The sequence below is a fragment of the Odocoileus virginianus genome, chromosome 2 (assembly GCF_023699985.2).
Source record: "Odocoileus virginianus isolate 20LAN1187 ecotype Illinois chromosome 2, Ovbor_1.2, whole genome shotgun sequence".
NCBI classification, from domain to species: Eukaryota; Metazoa; Chordata; class Mammalia; order Artiodactyla; family Cervidae; genus Odocoileus; species Odocoileus virginianus.
Window position 1 is genome coordinate 23,941,964 of NC_069675.1, and position 21,051 is coordinate 23,963,014.

Below are 21,051 nucleotides of genomic sequence, written 5' to 3' on the forward strand. Positions count from 1 at the left end.
TGGTGGACTATATCTCTGATCTAATTCCTCTCTTTCCCACAACTTCCCTTTGATTGGTCTTCTGGGGGGAAAAAAAAAGCTTTCTATTCACTGAAAATGGTTACAGCCATCATTTGGGGGAAGTTTAAGACCCTCTTCATCCCTATGTCTATGCCCACAGACCCTGACCCACAATTTACACTAGAGATAGATGCCTCCAGTCTTATAGTGGTGCTACATTCTCTCAGAATCTGTAAGCACTGAGGTCCTAAAATTGGTGGAAGAGAAAAAAAATCGGGAGGGGGTTATTATTTAAAAAAAAAAAGAGAGGTACTTTCAGTAAAGTCACCTTCCAGATCTAAAAGCCAACTTTTAACCTCAAGGCCCCAATACTCTATGACATACAACTGAATTATCAAAGCCTAAGCTCTTTTGGGTCTCTTGAGGTTGAGGCCTGGCAGGTGCATGGAGTCCAATTACTTTTGCATTTCGATCGATTTTAACCTCTCCTTTGCCACAGAGAACAAACTGCCAGGTCAATCCATGTTTTCCCAGGTAACCTGAGTACCCAGGACTCCAAATTCTCCCTGAAGAAGTCCACAGGCCGATAACTCCATCCAGACCTAGAAATCATTGCCCAGAACAAACACCAATCTGATACCCAGGAGCTCCATCACCCAGACACAGCCCCAGAGAAAGGCAGTTGCAGGCGTAGCTGCTAAGTCCATAGCTGGCTGTTTGCCCTTCTGGGTGAGGCCAGGATTCATGGCTTTGCCTGTGTCCCACACTTCTCTAGAGGCCTCCAGGGTCCTGCCAAGATGACTGATGCATTCCATGGAATGTCTCTTGGACCTACCAATACTCATCGTGCTCTGCTCTGTGAATCCAGACAAATGACAGCCACATTCAGGGTGCCTCATCTCTGGGCACCCTGGAAGATGGCCTGTGCTAGAATTTATTTCCAAACCCCCATTATGTCTGTACTGTTCATTTTGTTTATTCTTCCATGTAACGTTTATAAAGAAATTTCTATGTGTTAGGTACTGTTCTATTATCTGAAAGCATAACAAAATGAAGTCTCTGTAGCTTGGGAGTTTATATTCGAGTGGAGAAAAGGAAATGATACATTAAAAAGGAAGTAACAGGGAATTCCCTGGAGGTCCATTGGTTAGGACTTTGCGATTCACTTCCAGGGTCTGGGTTCAATCCCTGGTCGGAGAACTAAGATCCTATAAACTATGCAGTGCAACCAAAAAAAAAAAAAAAAAGTAAATATACACAGTACCTGCTAGGGCTTCTCTGGTGGCTCAGTGGTAAAGAATCCACCTGCCAATGCAGGAGACACAGATTCGATCCCTAGTCTGGGAATATCCCAGCATGCCGCAGAGCAACTAAGCCCATGTGCTGCAACTACTGAGTCTGTGTTCTAGAGCCAGGAGCTGCAAGTACTGAGCCCACATGCCACAGCTACTGAAACCTGTGCACCCTGGAGCCCATGCTCTGCAACAAGAGAAGCCAGCGCAACGAGAAGCCTGAGCACCGCAGGTAGAGAAAAGCCCACACAGCTGTGAAGACCCAGAACAGCTCCTTACAACTGTGAAATAAAATTTAGTGATAATTTTCTATAAGTAAGCATCCAATATGTTAATTGCTGATGAATGCTGTGAAGAAAAAGCAGGATCACAGTGGTAGGCACTCTTAGATAGGGTGGTCAAGGATTGAAGGAAAGGAGTAAGGTGTGAGGGTTTCTGGAGAACAGGGAAGGAGTGCAAAGGCCCTGAGGCAGCAACATGCTTAGTGTGTTGGAGGCATACAAAGGAGACCTGCTTAACTGTGTCTCCTGTTAGTCATTCCATCTGTCCCTTCCTTCCCCCACTTCCTCTCTTCTCTTCCTCACTCGCTTTCTTCCTTCCTTCCCTTCTTTACTGAAAACAAGTGTTTTAATGTTCAGACTGAGAGGAGAATGACTGGATGTGATCCTGAGTCCACGTTCATATGCAGCCATGAATGCTTTAAAGCATAAGTCCTCTTGACCTCCAAGGTATTGTAGGTAGACAGAGATAATACAAGCTGCAAGAGCCCAGAGAAGGTATGTTCCCTGGAAGTTAAATTTTATGTATTTCAAACCATTTTTCTTTTTCATAGAAGAAGTGCCATTTCTTGGTAAATAAAATGTCAAAATTCTCTCGTGGAGTCCCAAGACTTCCTCTCTGCTTGTTAGTGCCAGTCGCTTGCTCAGAGAAACTTTGCAGTGTCCAATTACTATCAGTACATGTTAAAGATCCATCCATCCAGGAGATAGCTTGGGCTTTCTCCACAATCCCACGTCTCTCTCTTCTTCTCTCTCCCTTCATACCTTTTCTCTCTCTCTCTCTCTTTTCCTTAAGCAGCCCATATCTTTACAGCCAGCCAAAGAAATTATCTAGTTCTCTTGTTAAAGGAGCTTAGCTTTAGTAGATAGACCTGGTGATAGACCTAGTGTTTTGAATACTGGCTTCACCTATGGTTAGCTGTGTGATCTTAGGAAAATCACCTACCTTCTCTGAGCATCTACCTTCTTGTATCTCAGCCATTTTCAATTGTTTTGTTTTGCTTTTTATAAATAAACAGCTGTTGGGTTTTTTTAAATTTTGGCCAAGCTGGGTATTTGTTGCAGCCTAAGGGCTCTCTTATTGTGGCATGTGAGCTTAGTTGTCCCATGACTTGTGGGATCTTAGTTCCTGGACCAGAAATCAAACCTGCACCCCCTGCAGTGGAAGGGAGGAATCTTAACCACTGGACTGTCAGGGAAGTCCCAGAACTTTCTCTTAAAGAAAAAAAAATTGAGAGAAATAAACTTTTATCTTGCTTATGCACTTTTTAAAAAAACTGTGTCTATTATGTGCAACTGGAAGTGTTGCATGGAGTTCTAACAGCCATCTTGGACCTTGAGACAATGAGCTAATGAAGGTGAACAGCAAGGTAGAAAGAACCCAGGTCTTGTGCGGCAGGGGAGCTATCATTGGAGCTATCATGATTCAAGATGACTACTTGATAAATAAAACATCGAAATTCTCTCATGGAGTCCCAAGTCTTCGTCTCTGCTTGTTAGTGGTCTAGTGGGACTTCCCTGGTGGTCTAGTGGCTGGGAATCCGCCTGCCAATACAGGGGACACTGGTTCAATCCCTGGTCCAGGAAGATTCCAAATACCTTGGGACTACTGAGGCTTCGAGCCACAACTATGGAGGCCTATGCTCTGCAACAAGAGAAGCCCATGCACCTCAACTAGAGAATAGTCCACACTCACGGCAACTAGAGGAAGCTGGGAAGACCCAGCGCAGCCTAAATAAATACATAAAAAGGAGACTCCCAGAAGTACTGTGCACTTCTATTTGTATGTCATTGGCCAGAATTTGGTCATATGGTACATTTATCTTCAAGAGAGGATGGGAAATGCCTTTAAGATAGGTGACTTGCTGCCTTTAATAAAATCAGGGTTCTGCAACTAAGAAGGAAGAGAAAAATGTTGGCCTAAGCAATACATTTGTACCTTTTGGGTACATGTTGATGACATGTATCTCTCTCAAAGGACCCAGAGAGTAGTCCTGGAACTTTCGACATGTACATGTAGATAAAAAAATAAGCCACAGGAGTATTGACCCTCCAAAGACCTTCCCTGGGGCCTCATACAATAAAGAGGGCATAGAGTAAATCAAGTCTGTGTATAGAGAAAGGTTGTAGACTATCTCTAAGGCAATTCTGCCTCAGTGCAGACTGGGTGATTAGGAATTTTGAGTGGTCCTTCATGGCCCATGTTTGACCAGAGCACAGGTGTCCCAATCAGAGGCTTTATTGGTTCATGTAACCAAACTATGAGAGAGGTAGAGGCAGCTGGCTTCAGAGGCAACTGGAATCAGATACTCAAATGTCACTTTCTCGCTGCATTGTCTGCATCTTTGCTTCCCAGTGAAGAACGGCTTCTTCTGTTCAAGTGGAAACTTGTCTGCCATATCAGCCTCCCTTTCTCTGGCTGGAAGTTTAAAAAAAAAAAAAAAAAAACCTGCTAGGGGAAGGCTCTGGTGCACACCACATGCCTTATCTAGTCATCAGGAGTCTGATAAAGGAAGTCCACTTGTGGATGGACAAAACAATACTCATTAAAGCCAATATTATGTGATAGCTTTGTAGAAATCTTAAATGAGGGGTAAAAATGATATAGGTAGAAAAATTATTTTCCCTTTGTTGTGAGTTTGCCCCCCAATTTCATGTTTGCCTTTAAGTTTTAGCCATTCAGTAAACACTGCAAAGCACTCATTTTGCACTAGACTCCCGTGTCCTTAGGTATCCTTTCTGCAGTCCTGTTAACAGTTGATTAGATTACAGCTTTCACTAAATCCATTTCAGTCCTAAGGATATACTTCAGACTCTTGATAGGATTTAGATATTTCCCAAGTCTTCTCAGTAACATCTATTCTAGCCACTCCTATTGAGGCTCTTACCCAGTTGGCTACAGTCAACTAATGAGGGCTCCTTGCTTGTAAATTACAGAAGCCTGTTCAGATCAACTTAGGCAAAAAGGAAGACAGAATTCATGCCTTTAAGAAACTGGGCTTAGGAGGGATTGAAATTTGAAAATTGAGGGCTGTGAGATGCCAAGGCAGGCATTTTTCTCTGTGTTCCTGCCTTTCTTTCTTTCTCTCTTTTTGGGACTACACTGATGAGTCCTGCCTTTTTTCTGCTTTCTCTGCATATGATCTTTCTCTGTGTTCATGGGGAAGATAATTGCCACCCACCCACTATTCCAAAATGTGTATATACTCCTAGATCAAGTACACAGACTCCCAAGTACCTACCTCATCCACAGGTTCTTGAGTAACTGTCACACTTGAGTCAGGAGTCTTCTATTCCAGTCAGCTGTGGTCAGGGGAACAGAGTTGCAAGTGATAAACTTGACCCTGGTCCCAGCTCTGTGTGGAGCCTGGGAGTGTGGGTGAGTTCTCAGAGAATGCAAGCTTGGGCTTACATTGTTAGAATCTGCCTGAGAACTTCCTGGTACAGATCTCTAAGTGTAAAGAGAATAGTCCTGAATACCAAGGACCACTCTGTGCGTTTCTTGCCTAACTTCATGGCAACAGCAGTATTTGATGACCAACTAATATCTGACCTTGAGCCTCTAGTTCTTTAATCAGCATAAGGGTTGGTTTCGGTCTCACAGAGATTGGAGGCCTCTAGAATTCCAGGTCCCAGAGATGACAGCAACAACAGAAAACAGCTTGGTCATAAGACCATCGAGATCTTTAACCCCATGGTGTGCTGTCCTCCTTCCCTCACAATCCAGTGGTTAAAATTCCACATTCACAATGCAGGGTGCGTAGGTTCCATCCTTGGTTGGGGAATTAAGATCTGCTATGCCACAGGGCGCAGCCAAAAAATAAAAAGTGCTGTCCTTAAAGTGACTTCTTAGTGTATTAACTAATGTCACTTGATTTATGGATTTGTGACATCATAATAAGAAGAGACATGGGTAAAAGAATGCTAGATTCTTATCTCACTTGACAATTTACCCTTCAGTGATCCTCTCCATTTCTATGGTTTTTAAGTGTCATCTCCATAGAAAAGACTTACAAATCTAAACCATAGCCCTCACCTCTAAACTTAGCTCTAGGTATAATTTCCACTTGCACTGGACATTGCTATAAATATTCCAAATTCATTATGACCAAAACAAAACTGTCTTTCTCCACAAATCAAACCAAGCACCTGATGGCACTGACTTTTTCTTTTCTTTTTTTGGCCACCCTGAAACCATTCACCTCAGTGTGGGACTCAAACCTGGGCAAAACTCATAGTCTTGCAACTGAGATCACACACCAGGTTACAGGACTTAATGAAGCTGAGGTTCTTGATGTCTCATCACAGAAAAAATATGATAAACCTAGGCAGCATATTAAAAAGCAGAGACATTACTTTGCCGACAAAGGTCCATATAGTCAAAGCTATGGTTTTTCCAGTATGGATGTGAGAGTTGGGCCATAAAGAAAGCTGAGCACTGAAGAATTGATGCTTTTTTTTTTTTTATAAAAAAGTATCAAATTTTGCCTTGTCGTGCAGAAACAAATGGCTGTCCAGTTTATTAAAATGCCTGACAACTGCACTTCCAGTCACCCGGGCCTTGCATATAAATAATGGAGCATACAGTGAGCACATCTAGCGATGATAAATACACCTTTTTTTTTTTTTCTTCTTCCCCCCCAAAATGGTAAATCTGATCATCTTCATGTACGAACTTAAAATATGGAAAATGTTAAGGAAGCAAACAAATGGTTTGTAATTTTGTAAGTACTTATAACATGGTGTATCTTTTTGCTCATGAATATTCTGTACTATAGCCATTGTTTCTGTAGTTTAATTAAAACGTTTTCTTGGTGTTAGCTTTTCTCAGAAAAAAAAAAAAAAAAAAAGTATCAAATTTATTTCAATATCTAGTTTCATTTTTAAATTAAAGCTATTGGACAATTTTTTGCAATTTAAAATTCATTATTAGAGGTGAGGAAAACATTAATAAGCTATTAATTATTGAAAACAAAATTATCAACCATGCATTTAAAAAAGCCATGTTAAAGAGGAAAAAGTTCCAACTATACTATTTAACTGAAGGAAATATCCTTTACCTCTTTATTTTGAACATTCTCATTTTGACATAATTTACACCTTTTTCACACAGTTAATACAATGCAAACAAAATTTTTCCAAATGTTAAGACTTTTGTTACCCTTTATGACACATGACATAAACTGTAACTCTTTAAAAGTTCCTTAGAAGAAAGTTGAAATTTTAATTTTCACCATGAACCTGTCTGATCAAAAAGTAAAGGACATCACCACCACATGAATTAAAACAAAGAATAGAATAAAAAACAAAAGTGGTATCTATATAATCAGCAAATTATCTGATAAGACATGTTAACTACTTCACATTTCTACTTAGCGCAAGTGAGAATAAACTGGTTCCAAGGTCCTACAGGTTTGGCATTTTTGCTCTTAAGCTTTAAATCATAGTGTTACTCTACTCAAGTCATCTCTAAGAAAATGGCAGCGTTCATAAGTAGAAAAATGATTATATCCAGTAGGTGGTATTCTACATAATCAAGATAACAAGAAAATTCTTTATAAAATTAGATTTTTTAAAATGCAGACTATCTGGTAGTTACCAGTATCTCAAAAGCTAAAGTAAGAAAAATACAGAAAATAGAGAAGTACTCATTGAATGATATTATTTTGCTTTGAGGAAACCAGAAATGATTCTATTCCAAGAAATAATAACGATAAGAGATGTAATTAATACACCGTGTATCTTTTAAGCCAAACCACGCTTTTCTGCTCAGAACAACTCTTGATTTTTACATTCTTAATCTCCTCTGTCCAGAAGAGGACCACATTTTAAGCCATTATTTGAATAGAGTTCATAATCTAAAGTCACTTTTCTTCACAGGATGTTTTCATTTTAGTATTCATACATAAGCTGCAAAAAGGCAAATGAAAGTCAGTTAAAAGAATCTGTAACATAATAAATGCCCATTTACAGTAACTGTCAACAGACTTCTATACCGAAGCCGAAAAGCTGCTACAGTACAGGTGAGAAGTGACATGATTCTTCCATAGACTCAGACTTCGTTTAGTAATACTGTCATAAGATCCAAAAAGAAACCTTAACGGGTCCTTTCAAAGATGCATAATTTTCCGAACAATTTTCCTCTGGACACACAGCCTGTTCATTCCGTCAATCCTTTTTTAGTCGTTTAGCTTTTGCAATATTTTCTTGACGTTTTTGTTTCTTCTTTTGCTCCTTTTCCCTGGCCTCAATCATCTTGGCCAGTTTCCAAGACAGCACAGCGCTTGCTAGGAACAATGGAGTCAGAGCCAGAATGACTGTCGTAAGGAAGCCGTACGGGTCCTTTGCAGCCCACTCCACGACATACTCAGCCCAGGCCTTTAAGTCAGACATCTTCCTGGAGGCCTTATGCTTGACTAGTGATCTCTTTTAATTTTGTCCTGGGATTATCAGCCAGTCACAATTTCAGATGACCTTTGGTTAGCTGTCTTCTTCTTTAAAACTCTACCAATACACTTCTGAGAGAAGGCTTAAATTCTATATACTCCCGTGCACCTCAATTTCGGACCCTAGGTGTAAGCGCCCTCCACACTTTTAGGAATAAATATTATTCTTCTTCCTTCCGAAAAGGATCCACCAGGCGTGATCTTCGGATCAGACCCGCACGGCGCCTGAAGGTGAGGGCACCTCACAGCCACCCGCACTGTCCTTTCCTGTGTTTTCCCCTCGCTCACCCTTCCTCACCCTACCCGGTGGCCCGCCGCTGGGGCCACGCTTCCCCGACCCTCCGCCTCGGCGAGCGCGGGCCCGGCGGGGCTCGAACAGCCGGCGGTCCCCGGCAATCAGAGATCATCCCCGCCACACCCTGGGCCGCCGGCGCGTGGCCACCTCCGCTGAGCCCCGGGGCAAAACCGCGGCACCTACCGCCACCGCCTCCTCTACATCTCGCTGGGGACGACGAGTTCGGACCCCCACTCCCGACTCACCCGAATTGATGCTTTTGAACTGTGGTGTTGGAGAAGACTCTTGAGAGTCCCTTGGATTGCAAGGAGATCCAACCACTCCTTCCTAAAAGAAATCAATCCTGAATATTCATTGGAAGGACTGATGCTAAAACTGAAGCTCCAATATTTTGGCCACCTGATGCAAAGAGCTGACTCATTACCCTGATCCTGGGAAAGACTGAAAGCAGGAGGAGAAGGGGACAACAGAGGATGAGATGGTTGGATAGCATCACTGACTCAATGGACATGAATTTGAGCAAGCTCCGGGAAATGGTGATGGACAAGGAAGCCTGGTGTGTTGCAGTCCATGGGGTCACAAAGAGTCGGACACTGAGCAACTGACAACAACAACATCACAGAAAGAATTCAGTGAGAGACCAAGTGATAGGCAAGAAGTGGATTTATTTAGAGAGAAACACACTCTACAGACAGTAGAGTGGGTCATCTCAGAAGAGAGAGTAGCCTTGAAATGTGGTGTGGTTAACTTTTATGGGCTGGGTAATTCCAAAGGCTAATGAGTGGGAAGTTTATTCCAACTATTTTGGGGAAGGGGTGGAGATTTTCAAGAACTGGGCCACCATACACTTTTTGGTCTTTGCTGGTCAGCCTTGGAACTGTCATGGTGCCTGTGGGTGTGTCACATAATTTGCTGACGTGTTTCAATGAACACACACTGAGGCTCAAGGTCTAGTGGACATCGACCCTGTTGGACTAATTGGTTCTAATCAGTTTATATCATGTCCCAGGGCTGTGTCATTCATTCTCTTCAAGTTTGCACTTTGTCCCCTTCCCTCCTATTTCAACATTACACCCCAGGCAGGAGCTTAGTTCCCTGACCAGGGATCAAACCTATGCCCCCTGCAGTGGAAGTACAGATTCTTAACCACTGGACCGGGCTGCCAGGGAAGACCCTTAGCATTTCTTGTGTGATAACTACTGCCAAGCTAGAAACCTTCCTGTATCCTCTCCATCTGGTCCCTCTATCCAACCTCAGGACTTCACCCTTTTGGTTACGCACTCTTACGTCTTGTCTGGACAGTTGCCATGGCCTTTTCATTAACTTCCTTACTTTCTCTCCCTCTCTGTTCTCCAGTGCATCTCATTAAAAACATGAGCATTGTTGCCTCCTTCCTAAAAACATGATCACCTACAGAGTGAAACCCAAAGTTTCTTAACGATCAAGGCTCTTAAGATTTTCTGTGTGTATGTGTCCTTAGTTGCTCAGTCATGTCCATCTCTTTGCAAACCCTTGAAACTGTTTACCTCAGATTGGGGTTTGAACCCATGTAGCTGGCTCTCGAATCCAGTCAAAACCCCACAGGACCTGGTTTCAGGACCTAATGGAGCTCAGGTTCTTGATGTCTCATCGCAGAAAGAATTCAGTGAGAGACAAAGTGATAGGTAAGAAGTGGATTTCTTTAGATTCAGAGAGAAGCGCACTCCACAGATAGAGTGTAGGCCATCAGAGAGGGTGAGTATGTCTGCTGCGAAATGTGGCATGGTTAGTTTTTATAGGCTGGGTAATTTCACATGCTAATGAGTAGAATTATTCCAATTCTTTTGGGAAAAGGGTGGAGAGTTCCAGGAATTGAGCCGCCTCCAGGAATTGGGCCACCACCCACTCCTTGGTCTTCTGACAGTGCCTTGGAACTGTCAGGAGAGAAGAAAAGATATACCCATTTGAATGCAGAGTTCCAGCGAATAGCAAGGAGAGATAAGAAAGCCTTCTTCAGTAATCAGTGCAAAGAAATAGAGGAAAATAATAGAATGGGAAAGACTAGAGATCTCTTCAAAAAAAATTAGAGATACCAAGGGAACATTTCATGCAAAGATGGGCTCAGTAAGGGACAGAAATGGTATGGACCTAACAGAAGCAGAAGATATTAAGAAGAGGTGGCAAGAATACACAGAAAAAAAAAAAAAAATACACAGAAGAACTGTACAAAAAGATCTTCACGACCCAGATAATCCCGATGGTGTGATCACTGGACTAGAGCCAGACATCCTGGAATGTGACGTCAAGTGGGCCTTAGGAAGCATCACTATGAACAAAGCTAGAGGAGGTGATGGAATTCCAGTTGAGCTATTTCAAATCCTAAAAGATGATGCTGTGAAAGTGCTCACTCAATATGCCAGCAAATTTGGAAAACTCAGCAGTGGCCACAGGACTGGAAAAGGTCAGCTTTCATTCCAATCCCTAAGAAAGGCAATGCCAAAGATGCTCAAACTACCACACAATTGCACTCATCTCACACACTAGTAAAGTAATGCTCAAAATTCTCCAAGCCAGACTTCAATAATACGTGAACTGTGAACTTTCAGATGTTCAAGCTGGCTTTAGAAAAGGCAGCGGAACCAGAGATCAAATTGCCAACATCTTCTGGATCATCGAAAAAGCAAGAGAGTTCCAGAAAAACATCTATTTCTGCTTTACTGACTATGCCAAAGACTTTGACTGTGTAGATCACAATAAACTGTGGAAAATTCTGAAAGAGATGGAAATACCAGACCACCTGACCTGCCTCTGGAGAAATCTGTACACAGGTCAGGAAGCAACAGTTAGAACTGGACATGGAACAACAGACTGGTTCCAAATAGGAAGAGGAGTACGTCAAGGCTGTATATTGTCTCCCTGCTTATTTAACTTATATGCAGAGTACATCATGAGAAACGCTGGGCTGGAGGAAGCACAAGCTAGAATCAAGATTGCCAGGAGAAATATCAATAACCTCAGATATGCAGATGACACCACCTTTATGACAGAAAGTGAAGAAGAACTAAAGAGTCTCTTGATGAAAGTGAAAGAGGAGAGTGAAAAAGTTGACTTCAAGCTCAACATTCAGAAAACAAAGATTATGGCATCTGATCCCATCACTTCATGGCAAATAGATGCGGAAACAGTGGAAACAGTAGCTGACTATTTTTTGGGACTCCAAAAATCACTGCAAATGGTGACTGCAGCCATGAAATTAAAAGATGCTTACTCCTTGGAAGAAAAGCTACGACCAACCTAGACAGCATATTAAAAAGCAGAGACATTACTCTGCCAGCAAAGGTCCATCTAGTCAAGGCAATGGTTTTTTCAGTGGTCATGTATGGATGTGAGAGTTGGACTATAAAGAAAGCTGAGAGCCAAAGAATTGATGCTTTTGATCTGTGGTGTTGGAGAAGACGCTTGAGAGTCCCTTGGACTGCAAGGAGATCCAACCAGCCCATCCTGAAGGAGATCAGTCCTGGGTGTTCATTGGAAGGACTGATGCTGAAACTGAAACTCCAGTACTTTGGCCACCTCATGCGAAGAGCTGACTCATTTGAAAAGACCCTAATGTTGGGGAAGATTGAAGGCGGAAGGAGAAGGGGAGGACAGAGGATGAGATGGTTGGATTTCATCAGTGACTCAATGGAAATGAGTTTGAATAGACTCCGGGTGTTGGTGATGGACAGGGAGGCCTGATGTGCTGCAGTCCATGGGGTCACAGAGAGTCGAACTCGACTGAATGACTGAACTGAACCGAGTGGAACTGTCATGGCACTTCTGGGTATGTCATTTAGCTTGCTGATTGAGGATCAAGGTCTAGTGGAAGTCGACTTGTATGCCGTCTTTGACCCATTTGATTTCGATAGGTTTATGTGGTGTCCTTGGGCTATAAAATTGTGCCCTGCTCCTTTCCCTCCTACTGTACCATGGACTGTAGCCTCCCAGGCTCCTCTGTCCATGGGATTTTCCAGGCAAGAATACTGGAGTTGCCATTTCCTTCTCCAGGGGATCTTCTCAACCCAGGGATCAAACCCATGTCTCTTGCATTGGCAGGCGGGTTCTTTACCACTGAGCCACCTGGAAAGCTTCTGCTTATCCAGCTTCATCTACTGTACGTGCCAGGCATCATATCTCACCTACTCCTTATGTTAGGGGAAGCACACTGACTGAAACCGCCCACCCTGGTCAGGCCCTTTAGTAACTATTCCCATGAGTTGTTTTATGACAGGAGATCCTGGTAAGGAATACGGAACTAGTAAGCCACCACCAACCAGAAGAGTTAGGGAAAGGTCAAAAGGAGACACCTCATGTCCGTCCGCTTCCCAGAATCCCTCTCACTAGCATCCATCTTGGCTGAGTGATGCGTGCGCCACCAGGAAAGACTGAATTAGAATGATTGGCCAAAGACCACTCGGAAAATCCCATCACCATAAAACCCGAGACTGTGAGCCACAAAGCAGAGCAGTTCTCCTGGGTTCCCTTACCCTCCTGCTCTCCACCCGGGTGCCCTTTCCCAGTAAAATCTCTTGCTTTGTCAGCACATGTCTCCTCGGACAATTCATTTCTGAGTGTTAGACAAGAGCCCAGTTTCGGGCCCTGGAAGGGGTCCCCATTCCTGCAACACTTATACCCTATTAATGTCAATTTCTCATCTTTCCCAAAACAAGCATTTTCCAACCTAGATACCAGAATATATTTGATTGGCCAAAAAGATTGTTTGAGTTTTTCACATGATTATCGAACAACTCAAATTAACTTTTTGGCCAACCCAGTGTATTCCAGAGTAATGAACAGAAATGTAATTAATGTGCCATCATTGAGCCATGCACAAGTGCTAAGGGACCCAGAGGAGGAGCAACCATCAGCCTATGTGATTGGGCAAGAAGTATTTGTGAGGCCAGAGCAGGAATTACCAGGTGGAGTCAAGGGGGAAATGATCAGCATCAGATACTAAGGTGCAAGCCACATAAGGGAGCTTTCAGAGCATAGCATCTTTGTAGAGTAGCAGTGTGTGTAGTGGGGGAGGGAGGCAGGTGAATGGTGATTGTTCTAGCCCAGCTAAACTTTACAGAAGGCAGTGGCGCATATTAGGGGAGGCTTCAAGAGATTTGCAGGACAAAGACATACCTCTGGAGAGGCACAAGGAACCTAAGAAAATCAAGTCTTTGTCCTTAATTCCAGAAAGAAATGCTCTGAGTGAGATGAGAACTAGGGCTTTGAAGGACAAGTTTCTGGGATGGAGAGGAGAGTGAGCTTCCCAGACAGAATCAATGAATTGGAGTTAATAAAAAATGGAGGGGCAGAGGGAACACTCGTGCCTGGGGAGGAGTGTCAAGGAGAAATCCATCTTCCTGCATGTAAGATAAGAGTGTAATAGAACTCCTCCCTCATTAGATAAAATGTGTCAAGCTTGTGGTTTTGTGCCCGGTGCTTGGCAGATTTTTCAGAGGGTTTAAAGTTGTTAAGAGTCGTGATGCCTGAGTGGTCAAGGCATTGGACTCGAAAACCAATGGGGTCTCCCCACGCAGGTGATCCCTGGGTCAGGAAGATCCCCTGGAGGAGAATCTGGCAACCCACTCCAGTATTCTTGCCTGGAGAATCCCGGGACAGAGCAGCCTGGCGGGCTATAGTCCATGGGGTCGCAAAGAGCCGGACACGACTGAAGCAATTTAGCACGCACACATGCACCCGAAGTTGATGAACTGTTTTCCATAGACTGCATGATCCTCAGAAGTATGGAATCCAAGGCAGAGAACTTACAGATAGGAAATTGGCGGCCCAAAGGGTCCAGCTCCCCCAAGTCAGAGGTGGGCGGGGTTGAGATCCCAGACCCAGCTTTCTGCCTGAGCCTATGCCTTTGGAAATACTTTCAAACTGGAAATTCTGGTTTTTTAAATTCTTTTAAGCAGGAAATCCTGAACTTGCATTCCCAGAGAGATTCCAAGATGTGAAAGTAGGGCTCAGTATAATGCTAATCACAGTGATAATAGTAGTACTTAAAAGAAGCCATTTCCGCTAGGGTGTTTTGGAAATTCATTCTGTAGATAGCCTGGTTGCGGGAAAGAAGGGGGAGAAGAAGGGCCTTAATAAAAAAACAAAAAAGAAAAAATTAACTTCAACTAATAGCAAAGACAATAGAGGCGCCTGGTGATTGCTTTGGGCACTTCACTGTGAATGGTAATGGGAGGGCACCTTGCTTGCCTCCATTGTAATAGGCTTCATCAGTGGCTTCACTCAAACAAAGCCTATGGGGAGATTAGTGGAGGGTGTGGCCTGGCCCTACTCTGGGTTGAAGTCTTTGGCAGTCCAGGGCCCAGAATTAGAACGCACTCCTCTTGTCTTCCTAAGAGTGGGACACATCAGAGCACACATGCATGTAATCAACTCTAGGGGTGGCTGCTACCAACAGTCCAGCCTGGCAACCAGATTGTTGATCAGGTTTTTTTTTCCTAGTCTAACCAAAGAGACTTGAAAATAATTGTTTGTAGTTTCTCACATGTACTGCAGGCTAGAAATTTTTTCCTGCTTTTATTCCTTTTGCATATTGCAAATCTTCCCCAAGCATCCATGTACTTGGAATCTGTGGTACCTGATGGGTTCCCTGCTGTCAAAGGCTCACATTTGGATGGGAAACAAGTGAGGAGGCATCTGTGGAGCCAACTAGCAAAATAGTTAGGGGGGAAAAAAAGGAAAGAAGAAAAGAAAAAGACTGGAGATAGAAATGTGACCTGGGCAGGACATGTAGACAAATAAGTATACAATATGGCAGAATGGGACACATGTCACATGGATCCCATGGCAAGAGCTGTACACAGGTTGGAACAAGGTGATATGGGAGCCAATGGGGTCAGTTTAGGAGGCTTCACAACGTTGCGTTCTGTCCACTGAGAGGCTGCATTCTGGGCTTAAGTTTTGTCCACCAAATTAGATACAATTTTCAACTTTTAGTTTGTGCATTTTTTTCAGTCAGCAATTTTATGAGCTATGGAGGACCGGCCCCCCTCCCCACACTCTTCGTGGTGATGACTACAGTCAATGGAGGACTGTTAAAAAAAAAAACAACAACAGATTCTCTGGCCCCTCCCCCAAAGAATCAGATTTTTTAGTTCTGGGTGGGCTCTGGAAGTCTAGTAAAAAAGTTCAGTCAAAATGGCCATCATTAAAAAATCTACAAATAACAAATGCTGGAGAAGTGTGGAGAAAAGAGAAACCTCCTACGTTGTCGGAGGGAATGTAAAATGGTGCAACCACTACGGAACACAGTAAGGAGGCTTCTCAAAAAACTAAAAACAGAGTTGCCATATGATCCATCAATTCCTACTCCTCAGGATATATCTAGACAAAACTCTAATTAAAAAAGATACATGCTGCCCTTTGTTCATAGCAGTGCTTTTCACAATAGCCAACACGTGGAAACAACCTAAATGCTCATGGACAGATAAGTGGATGCTGGAATACTACTCAGCCCTAAAAAAGAATGAAATAATGCCATTTTCAGCAATATGGATGGACCTAGAGATTTGCGTACTAAGTGAAGTAAGTCAGAAAGACTAATATCATATAATACTACTTAAAAATGGAATCTAAACTATGACACAAATGAAGTTATCTACAGAAGAGGAACAGACTCACAGACATGAAGAATAGACTCGTGGTTGCCAAGAGGGAAGGAGATGAGTGAGGGATGGATTAGAAATTGGGGATTAGAAGATGCAAACTATTATAAACAACAAGATCCTACTGTATAACACAGGCAACTATGTTCAGTACTCTGTAATAAACCATAATGGAAAAGAATGTGAAAAAGAATGTATATATATGTATAACTTATCGCAAAGAGTCGGACACAACTGAGCAACTGAACTGAACTGATATGTATAGCTTTGTCACTTGGCTGTACAGCAGAAATTACCACAACATCGTAAATTAACTATACTTCAGTAAAATAAATTTAAAAGCACAACAACAAGAAGCAAATTGCCTTGTGCTTCTGATAATCAGCCATTGGAGTCTGTTGGTGCAGTGAGGGGAACAGGCCCAAATAACCAAGGGGTCATAACAGAGTGGTATGTTGGTGGTGTTAGTGCTCTAGGGAGACACTTATGCTTAAGTTAAGATGTTTGCCCAGTAGAGTAGAAGGAAGGAAGGTCAGGTCATGGAAACACAGATACAGAAGCTGAGGCCAAGACTGATTGTTTCCCTGCTCAAGCAGCTGAGGGTAACTCCAAGTTGGTGGAGGACATGAGGAGAAGAGGAGGATGTAAGACCAAGAAGGAAGAGTTGGGGCCTGATTGCAAAGGGCTAGCCTTGAGTATTGTGCCGAGGAGTCTAGACTCGAATGTGGAGAAAATGAAGAACCAGAGGTTACTTTTATGCACACCCATACCTTGATAGAATACTGTGAGTTCTTAAAACCATTATAGGGATTCAGTTATTCTTTCTTTCTGTCTCTTGGGTAAATTAATAAATAATTCAGAATTCGAGTGAATCTAAGTCAGTCGGCAAGTTTAGGGCAGAATATGAAGAAGCCTGTCTTAAAAACCATCTTTCACTTGGATTATTGAAAAAGCTTTTTGTAACTGGACTCCTTGCTTCAGTCTGGTCCTTCTCAAATAGGTCTTCCTTTACTGGTTCTGAGATATATTTTTTAAATTCCTGGCACACACCCTTGCTTAAAGTCTTTCAGTGTTTCCCTGTAGTCTCCACAGAATAATAAAGTTTCATCCTAGCCCAGTGTACACAGGTACTCATGAACTGGTATTGTCTTAGTTATAGTAGTTTTTATTGTTTTTCTGTTTGTTGTTGGGTTTTTTGTTTGTTTGTTTGTGTAAACGAAGTTAATTTAAGGAAAATAAATGAAAATTGAGTTGATGCAAGGAATAAGGGTGCAGGCTGGATACCCAAGAGAAGTAAATAATCAACTTGGCTTCAGAAAGTGTATCTATAATTTTCTGTCTATGTCTTTGGTTTTTAAAATTTTTCATTAGTTTAAACAAACTGTATTTGGGAGTACATTCACTGGCAGTCCAGTGGTTAAGAACGCATGCTTCCAATGCAAGGGGCATAGGTTTGATCCCTTGTCAGGGAATTAAGATCCTGAAGCTAAAAAATAATCATAAATAAATACATAAAATTTAAAATGTTTTTGATGTCTGGAGAAGGAAATAGCAACCCAGTCCAGTATTCTTACCTAGAAAGTCTATGGACAGAGGAGCCTGGTGGGCTGCAGTCCATGGGGTTACATGACTGAGCATGCATGCATGAGGGTGGAGGGAGATGGGTTGGTAGCAATAAACTGGTAGAACTAAAAAAAAAAAAAATTCTTTGATGAAAATGTCATGCATGCTCATTGTAATATACTTCTAACAGTATGGAAGTACACAGATGACAATTGAGTTGTTTTTCACATGCCTCCCACTCTCTGTCCCCAGATGTAACTACTGTTAGTTGCAGATCTTCTATCCAATCTTCTATACATTTATGTGTCTGTATATTTACACTATGTATATCTAATTTTTTATTTTTCCTAAATGCAATTGTGGGCTTCTCTGCTGGGTCAGTGGTAAAGAATCTGCCTGCCAATTCAGGAGACCAGGCTTCAATCCCTGGGTAGGGAAGATCCCCTGAAGAAGGAAATGGCAACCTACTCCAGAATTCTTGACTGGGAAATCCCATGGACAGAGGAGCCTAGCAGGCTATACTCGATGGGGTTGCAAAAGAGTTGGACATGACTTAATGACTGAACAACAGCAACAAAAATGCAATTACACCATACGTATTTTAATCTAGCCTGCTTTTTTTCCACTTAATACATTTCTTAGCTTTTTTTTGGTGGGGGGTGGTGGGTATTTTACCAAATTTTTTAGACATTTAAATTATTTTGGAAATGTCCAACCTTGTCTCTGTGAACAAATAAATTTTAAAATGTGTGTTTCTATACCTGATTCAGGAAAGAGGATCAGGGTGCCTCTACCTTGGAGGTGCAAATTCTTCTATCTTTAGTGCCCAGAGAAAGATGGCCAAGGGAACACAGGGCCATATCCTTGGGACTAGTATAAATTCTGGTCAGTCCTTAGCCAACATTTCTTTTCAAGTTGCTTAATATTTACTTTTTAAAAAACTGTTATAATTTGCCATCTGTTATCTCTTCAGTTAATTTTCCAAAGGCCTGGGCAGACTCAGTCTTCATGTTTCTCAAATTTGCATGATTCCTGGTTTCTAAACATCTCCAAGTTCCTTTTGTTGAAAGTCTCACAGGCCAATCACCTCTCTTCAGTTCTTCAACCTAAATAATCATTTCTCACAGGAGCCCCCAAGCCTTCATCTGCTTCTCCCTGACAAGAATTCTCGAGGGCATAGGGGACTTCGCAGTCCATGACGTCTAAGACGTTAGACAGCTGGGGTTTTTGAAGTGGGAGCCAACACATAGGAAGGGTCCTCAGGCAATAATACCGTTTCTCCTCATATTTGAGTCATTCTCACCTTTCCAAATTTTCTTTCTTTTTTAAAAAATTTATTTATTTATTGACTGTGCTGAGTCTTTGTTGCTGTGAGGGGGCTTTTCTCTAGTTGTGGCAAGCAGGGGCTACTCTTCATTGCGGTGCCGGGGCTTCTCATCATGGTGGCTTTTCTTGCTGCTGAGCCTGGCCTCTAGGCTGTGTGGACGTCAGTAGCTGTGGCACGTGGCCTCAATAGTTGTGACCCATGGGCTTCATTGCCCCAGGGCATGTGGGACCTTCCAGACCCAGAGACAGAACCCCTGTGTCCCGCGTTGGCAGGCAGTTTACCTCTGAGCCACCAGGGAAGCCCCTCTTTCTCTCCCCCTCCATAGGTAAGTTTTGTCATTGTTATAGCCAACTCCCCTCCCACTGCCCCCAAATTTTCTTAGACACTTTATGCTGCTGTAACTGAATACCATAGACTGGAAGCTTATAAACAACTGAAATTTATTGCTTACAGTTGTGGAGGCTGGAAGCCTGAGATCAGGGTGCCAGTAAGATCAGGGTGTGGTGAGGATCTTCTTCTGCATTGCAGACTTGTAGTCTCACATAGCAGGCAGAGGGCTAGAGAGCTCTCTGGGGTCTCTTTTATAATGCCATTCATGAAGACTCCACTCTTGTGACCTAAGGATCTTTCTGAGAGCCCTCACCTCCTAACACCATCACACTGTGGGTTAGGATTTCAACATAGGACTTTTGTAGGGACAAAGATTATTCAGTCCATAATACCAAAGTTATTAAAAGAAAAAAAAGGAACTCAGACAATGATCTCTAATTTACCCTTGTCTCTTAAAACACTTCTCTCTGTTGAATTTAAAGATAAGTTTTACAGGGGACATGGCTGCCCATCTCTATTTTCAGCTCTGGAGGCCCAGAAACTTTATGTGTTTATGCTAAACTAACTCACAGGAAACTCTTACAAAAGCTAAAATGCCAACTTATTGGGAATTCCTGGCAGTCCAACGGTTAGGACTCTTGCTTCCACTGCAGGTGGCACAGGTTTGGGGAATCTCTGGTCCGGAAACTAAGATCCCAGTCTCAGTCCAATGGTGTGGCAAAAAATTTAAAAAAAAAAAAAAAAAAAAAAGCTGTTTATTCAACTTTAGCCACTATTATCCTTCTAACTTAATATAAATGTAACTGTGTTAGGGTCCCATTGCCTCTAGGTCCTATAGGATTAGGTCAAACCCCTTACCCTAGCATGTAAGACCTTTGCAATCTGGCTTTGAACCAAGTTTCCGGTTGATTCTCATATGTCCTCCATGTACTTTCTATATACTCTTCCCTCTGGAATGTCCTTTCTGACTCTTTACCAGGCAAAGATTTTATTTTTAAGTGATGCTCCAGGTGAAATAGCACCTTCTCTCAAAGTCTTCTCTGACCGGCCCTGCCCTTACAGCAGGGCATATTAATTGTTACCAACTCTGGGCAATTATGGCTTTTATTTTATTAGATTACAACTCATCATACTCGAATTGCTTGCTTCTTCCATTGGACAGTGAACTCCTTGGGGATCAGAAATCCATTTCATCTATTAAGATAATCCAGAGTATCAGCTAAACACAGGATCTCAATAAATGTTGAACTGAATTGAACTTCTGCCTTTGTACTTTTTGCAATTACTTCCTTTTATTTCCTAAGTTCTTATAAAAGTTAATTTTGAAAATGTCAGGCTGTCTCAGCTGTCTTTAGACGAAAGGAAGATAAAGGTGTTTGTTCATGCAGGAACTGGGAAAAAGCACATCCCTGGGGACCAGGAACAGAGACTGCTGTGGAAATACAAGTGAAGGATCCCACCAAGAGGGAAAGACACAGCAGAAGAAGCCAGGCCAAATGACAACTATTTCTTTCCACCAGGAAATTACCTTTGGAGACCTTGTCTTTCCCCATAGTTGGAGATTTCTGTATATCAAAAACAAAGGGCCCTAGGACTTCCCTGGTGGTTCAGTGGCTAAGACTTGGTGCTCTCATTGCAGGGGGCCAGGGTTTGATCCCTGTTTATGCAACTATAGCCCACATGCCTCAAAGAGGAGTTTCCATGCTGAAACTCAAGCTCCAGCTTGCTGCAACTAAGACCCAGTGTAGCCTAAAAAAAAAAATTTTTTTTTAATGGAGGGCCCTACTACCCTGTGTTCCTTTCTGTATAGGGTGTCCTCTGGGTTTGTGTGCAATGGGTGGAGGATGGCTTCCTAACTGGGACTTTCTCAGGTGAGGTAAGAA

General features: G+C 42.5%; 2 protein-coding genes across 7 annotated transcripts in view; one reads left to right on the top strand and one right to left on the bottom strand.

Moving 5' to 3' along the window:
- The window catches only part of MTA3 (metastasis associated 1 family member 3), a 210,639-nt gene that overhangs the window by 16,880 nt on the left and 172,708 nt on the right, over positions 1-21,051 (top strand). The gene's annotated exons all lie outside the window — the stretch shown is intronic.
- On the bottom strand, positions 7,707-7,978 carry LOC139038507 (small integral membrane protein 15-like). Its single transcript, XM_070477447.1, has one exon. It carries the CDS (start codon positions 7,961-7,963, stop codon positions 7,739-7,741), a length of 225 nt encoding a protein of 74 aa, XP_070333548.1. The 5' UTR covers positions 7,964-7,978; the 3' UTR covers positions 7,707-7,738.

Bases quoted from the DNA above. Each gene is read 5' to 3' on its own strand.
- LOC139038507 (XM_070477447.1), bottom strand. From the start codon at position 7,963: ATGTCTGACTTAAAGGCCTGGGCTGAGTATGTCGTGGAGTGGGCTGCA.